The following is a 6,000-nucleotide window of genomic DNA, read 5'->3' on the forward strand; positions in this document are numbered from 1 at the left end:
AGAAGGTATCGGATTCCGGCTGTGCAGCTGGCCGTGTAAAGAAAGGGAAGAGGGTCAACTTACCGGGAAAAGGATGGGACCACCCATTGTTAAAACTCAAAAGGGCAAAGAAAAGAGATCAACGACATAATCATACAATAGAAAACGTTATTATTGGTTATAGATTTGAACCCATGATCTCTGGGTTATAATAGTGCGACCTGACTATCCAGGTATCTTATTCGAACCCACGTTATTATTGGTTAATACATGTATCCTATGTTCCATCTCAGCAAGAAAGATTGAAGATAAAAAGAGGAGCTCGAGTTTAATTAATTATGACGGTCACTATGTAAAAGAAATGAAGAGAAAATTCGAAAAAGGTAATCTTTACTGCTTTGTGTTTGAACAATATTGAAAAAAAAATAAGTGAATAACATAAAGGCAAAGGTAAAAGGTGGGGTTTGGGTGGTGGGTGCCAAGGGTTGGAGGGGTGGTCATACACAGAGTACAGCAAATTGCCATGGGCCTATGACTCCTTTAATACCATCTTAATTGGAATTTGTTGGAAACCATGGACCACTGTGGCTGGTCGCCCAGGACAGTCCCTATTTTTAGAAGGAACTGCTCAGAGGGCATCATCCCTCTCCTCATATCCGACGGGACAAATCCACCCCTCCACTCTGCCCCCTATCAGACTTCCCCTTCGGCGCCCCGCCCCAACTCCACACTCTCTGAAGTCTGAACCCCATACTCCAGTCTCAGATGGGATTCGTCTTTTTTTGTGCTCAGCAGCAGGAGATGTGAGGTTCTTTTCTGAGGATTCGTGCAGCAGAATCTCCTGTTTGGGATTGCCACCAACCGGTTGGTATAAGTTAAAATAATTAAAGATGGTACATGGCAGATCCTGATTAGATGCAAGGCAAAGGAAAGCGCTTTTCTTTCTCTGTTCCCCCTCTGCTTTTCCACAGGATACGGGCCTGCAGGGCTAAAATTATTGGTAGAACTCCTGGCCTTTCTCTCTCTCTCTCCCCCTCTGAGAGTACTAATTCCACTACCATCCAATCAGAATTTCGTTTTTTGTAACTTTTGTTTTTTGTTTAGTTCACTGTGGGTGCACCAACTTTTTGAAAAAGGAGAGATTCATGGTCCATGTCACACATGATTTCCAACATCATGCTTGGTGACATATTTGCATGTATTTACATGGTGCTGGGTTACAGTGATTATTGTGAGGGGCATAAGAGGGTAGGCGTCAAAATCTAATTGTGGCTGACATTTGGGTGTCCGTTAAGATACCCAAAGACTTGAGCTCTTCCATAATCAGCAACGGATGGTTCTAACACTCCTTACCCTCCCTGGCCCCTACCTGTTTGTGGAGGTGTATAGAGAGAAAAAGGAATAAGGGTCTTAAAGTTGGTTCAAAACTAGCCTTTTTGTCGTTCCTCCCAACTCCCATCTACCCTCCTGGAGGACTTCATCAAAATCTCTCTTGTTTTTGTAGACCTTCTCCCCCACCTTCAATAATTCTAATGATGGGTATGGAAGAAGGGGTGTTGATTGACAGGGGCCTGCGATTGAGAGCTATTTCTGAGCTGGGTGAGTTCCACCAAGACCATCGTAGCCATCAACAAGGCATCGATGATAAAGCAAGAGCACAGATCTCTAGCTATGGTGGCTACTCTGACTTCACCATCAATCCAACCATCCCCCACATGGTAGTAGGAGAGACCATGGAGCACCCCCAGATGCTGAACCCCGCGGAGATCTTCAATCTCCAAACAGGGATGGAATTGCTGAGCTTCCCCTCCAAGAACTTGAGGGACGCCTCCACAATGAGACCTTCAGATGTCTTCAAAGGCTTCCTTGCTGTGAACCAACAGCCAAAACCCGAACAAGGATTGACAGCGTCATCATCATCAACAAAGGCTACAGCTACTACCAACATAACCTACCACCACCATGATGACCTTTCAAGAGGACCATCCATTGATCTCACCAACCAAGGGCTCATCATCAACGCCCAGCCAGCAGCAGACTACCATCATCCCCAACACCAACGCCAGAGCCGACATGGTCTCTCCCTCTCACTCTCACCCCACAATCTCTCTGAGCTCAGAGTCCAATCCTTCGAGTCTGCTGCAGCAGGAGACGAGCTCAGGTACGGGCCAGCTTACCGTCTCGGCCTCAATACACAGTCATCCTGTGAAGCTCAGTACCGTCCCTATGAACCCATGAACTCCAAGTACCTCCCTTTAGCCCAGGAGCTGCTGTACGAGTTCTGCAACCTCGGAACCAAGCGCCAATCAGCCACCAACCACAAGAAGAGCAAGCAGCCATCCATCGAGGACTCCACCCCCATCAACCCTTTTCTCTACAACGTCGATTTTCTCGAGCTTCGGAAACGTAAATGCAAGCTCGTCTCGATGCTAGAAGAGGTGAGCAATTCGCGAAAAAAAAAGGATAATCCAAACTAAAAATGGATCCAAAATGATTCAATAAGCCGGGGCTATGTGCCCCTCTCTAGCAACTGCATCATGACTCACCCATCCCAAGATGGTTGTGAGTTTTTTGAAAGATGGTTTTGTTCTTTTCTTATGTTACTGCCCTTTGTGGGTACCTCTTGACCGGGTAGATAGGATATACAAGCAATACTACGAGCCAATGGCTTATGTCCTGCCTTTGTGGGTATCTCTTGATCAGGTAGACAGGAGATACAGGCAATATTGCCAGCAGATGAGAGTGGTGGTAGCGTCGTTCGAGGCCGTGGTTGGGGAGGGTGCGGCAGATGTGTACTCGTCCTTGGCGTCGAAAGCCATGTCTAAGCATTTCAGGTGCTTGAGGGATGGGATTGTGGCTCAGATCAAGGCCACCAAGAAGGTGTTGGGGGAGAAGGATGCGATTGCATCGGGCACCACCAAGGGGGAGACCCCTAGGTTGAGGATTCTGGACCAGAGTCTCAGGCAGCAGAAGGCGTATCAGAACATGGGGATGATGGAGAACCATCCATGGAGGCCTCAGAGAGGGCTGCCTGAACGTTCGGTCTCTATTCTTCGTGCCTGGCTCTTTGAACACTTCCTCCACCCGTAAGAACAATGAACATCCTTTACTCTCTTTTCCTCAATTGCCTATGAATATGTACATGTATGCATGTTTTAGCACAAATTCTGTCTATAAAATGAATGAATCAGTAGGGCTTTCCTTAGCTTTTTTTTCTGTTATATTACATTCTTGTATTAATGAAACAAAAACAGGTACCCTAGTGATGTAGATAAGCATATTTTAGCTCGGCAAACAGGACTATCTCGAAGCCAGGTACGCTGCCTTTTTTTATCTGAGATCATGTACTTATGTGTCGCATGTAGATATATTAATAATGGATGGTGATGAGGCTACCATGAAGGACATATAATCATAAATCATAACATTGTTTTTGGGGTGTAGGTTGCTGTTTGTGTCTTAGTATATACCCCAACGTCATGAAATTTTCTGATAGATTCATGGACGGTTTTGGTGCATGGAATTAGGTATCAAATTGGTTCATAAACGCGAGAGTGAGGCTATGGAAGCCCATGGTGGAGGAAATGTATCTTGAGGAAGCAAAGGAGAAAGACAAGGGAACTATGGGCCAAGACAAGGAAAGAAACCCTAGCCTGCAGCCACAGCAAGGGACAACAGATGAACCCCCTCCACCGGCACTTGTACACGACTCGGATTCTCTCTCTTCCATCATCAATGGCGAGGAAGCCAAGAGGAAGGTCACAACCACCACCATCAATACCATCCATAACCACAACAACAGTAGCAATAAGAACATGGCCATTGATGGTGCCACCATTGCTCACATGAGAAACCGACAGCAGCCAGCCTTTGGCTCAGTGGATTATGATTTTTCTTCTTCATACCCCAATGATGATTCTTCTCCCTCCCAACGCCAGTATGCCAGCAACGGCGGTGTCTCCCTCACATTGGGATTACACCAGCACAATGCTAATGTCAATGCCTACCATCAATCTCTCTTCTTTCCTAGAGATAGCAGGCATCTTGATGAGTGCCATCCTCCTCATTTCTCGGTTCTGGATGATGGTGAAGGTGTGCAGGGCAGCTCAGCCTTTGGGCCACAGTTATTGTCCTCCTCTTACAGGAATGGCCATCTTGTTGATACCCAATTGCTGCATGATTTTGTTGGCTAGGAAAGCCATATATATACCTATACATGAATACCACCAGTGGAGTTATTGGCATAATTGCTATCATTACCATGTACATTCTATATTAATGTAGTTTTGATTAAGGTGGATGAGTTAAAAGAACGTTATGTATGTACACTACTCATTGAAGCGAAGTAGTGGTTGTGTTGGTTTTTCTTTTTGTGGTGCATGTTTGTTGCTGTCAATGTGGTTGATGGCTTTATTATTGTCCTCTTTTAATGCTTTACCTATGCATGGACAATGCACATATGGAACTTCTAGTGTTGTTGCAATCTGGGCCAATAGCTGTTTACTACCTAGGCACAGTAAAGGAGCCGACTGTGAAAAGTTTTGGCCCCAGCTATACGGGTCAGCTAAAATCCAGGGACATGGTGTTAAGACTTGGGCCTCTCCTTTGATTATGCTTCTTGATTGAGTTTACTGTGGGCGCCTTTATCCGTTTGGCATTTGGCCTTGTTCACGCATGTTGATTTCATGGATAACTGAGTTACAGCAAGTAATAGGTGTTCAAACTTCAAAGGCATAGAGGTGCAATTTATGTGATTATTTTCATCTCTCTCTCTTTTATGTTGTATAATCTAGCCTCCTCTATGGGCAATTGCTCAACTGCCATTTTCAGGCTTTACACTATCTTCATCCCTTAACATGAAGACATTGTAATGGTAACAGAAAGTTATTTGGATCAAGCTTGTAATATGTCACGATGAGTAGCTAATGTTTAGTAACCAACGTCTTTGTTTTTCCTAGAGCCGTGTATCTGTCCGTGGAGTTTTCTTCCGCTCTTGTAGGATATCTCAGAAACATTATAAAAAGTGTTTCATTGAAGGTATAAATGCACCGTGAGAAACTCAGAAATCACAGGTTGCTGAATTTCATAAAGGCAAACATATCATCTTTGGAGAATTTATTTTGATCAGACCACCACGTAGCTTAGAGAGACGTGCACAGGCACACTCAAAGTGTACTTGGCCCCTAATCCTAGCTCCTTCACCAACCAATCTCTATTCTAGACTTCATCCTTCTAAAACTTTAATGGGGAACATTATGTTGGTTTTTTGGTTTTGTCATTATAACTCAGCATACTCATAAGGATGTCAACAAGTTTTTACTTATCGTTAAAAAAAATCTGTGATTAGACACAAACAGTTTTCACTTCCCAGCATTTCTGTTAGTTTTTTCTTTCTCGGATAAAAATTTCATCGAGATTGCTGTAATTTAGTCAACCTTAAAAGCAGTTGAACGTGTTTGATATGTCTGTGATAATCTCTGGCGTTGCCGTTCTCAGGATATTGGAGAATTTTTTGGAAAAGACAACTGAAAACAATAAATTGGTCAATTTCAATAAAGATAGAAAGAAACAGACTATGGTGAACGAGTACTCCCACGCAGTCTGTTTGTGCTTTTCAGATGTGAGGATGAGCTTGATGTGATAGGAGTGAGTGGTTGTAGGGCTAACAAAGGCCAAGGACTTGGATATATCACCTGAACTTACGGGTTTGTTAGACTGAGTATGACTATGACCATGTTCACCAACTACCTATATTGCCACTTGTTTATAATTTACTCAACACAAATTTGATTCTTGTTTTTTGATGTGCTGTCTAATACTGATGAAAGAAAAATTAATGGCCTAATATATTGATTCATTCTTTAGATTACTCCACCATAGCATTGATACATTCTAGCACTGTTTGGGTGCATAGTATATTGATTCCTTTAGATTACTAAATACCACTGAACTTAAGAGTGTGCTTGGGTACCATCAGAAACATGAACGAAGCCAATGAACTTCAATGTTCCCACTGGTGGA

General features: G+C 43.6%; 1 protein-coding gene across 1 annotated transcript; it reads left to right on the forward strand.

Annotated features, from left to right (window-relative positions):
• The first annotated feature begins 546 nt into the window (after positions 1-546).
• LOC149817721 (uncharacterized) lies at positions 547-4,298 on the forward strand. The gene is made up of 4 exons (XM_089984164.1): positions 547-2,417; positions 2,683-3,065; positions 3,234-3,294; positions 3,507-4,298. Exons 1-4 carry the CDS (start codon positions 1,512-1,514, stop codon positions 4,170-4,172), a joined length of 2,016 nt encoding a protein of 671 aa, XP_089840290.1. The 5' UTR covers positions 547-1,511; the 3' UTR covers positions 4,173-4,298.
• Positions 4,299-6,000: the final 1,702 nt, after the last annotated feature.

The sequence above is a fragment of the Nuphar pumila genome, chromosome 13 (genome assembly GCF_984573655.1).
Source record: "Nuphar pumila chromosome 13, dmNupPumi1.hap1.1, whole genome shotgun sequence".
Classification (NCBI taxonomy): domain Eukaryota; kingdom Viridiplantae; phylum Streptophyta; class Magnoliopsida; order Nymphaeales; family Nymphaeaceae; genus Nuphar; species Nuphar pumila.

Excerpts from the sequence above, each read along its gene's own strand:
- LOC149817721 (XM_089984164.1), top strand. The coding sequence starts at position 1,512 with ATGATGGGTATGGAAGAAGGGGTGTTGATTGACAGGGGCCTGCGATTG. Across the intron at positions 3,066-3,233 it reads TTTGAACACTTCCTCCACCC|GTACCCTAGTGATGTAGATA; the intron begins GTAAGAACAATG and ends AAACAAAAACAG. Across the intron at positions 3,295-3,506 it reads CAGGACTATCTCGAAGCCAG|GTATCAAATTGGTTCATAAA; the intron begins GTACGCTGCCTT and ends GCATGGAATTAG.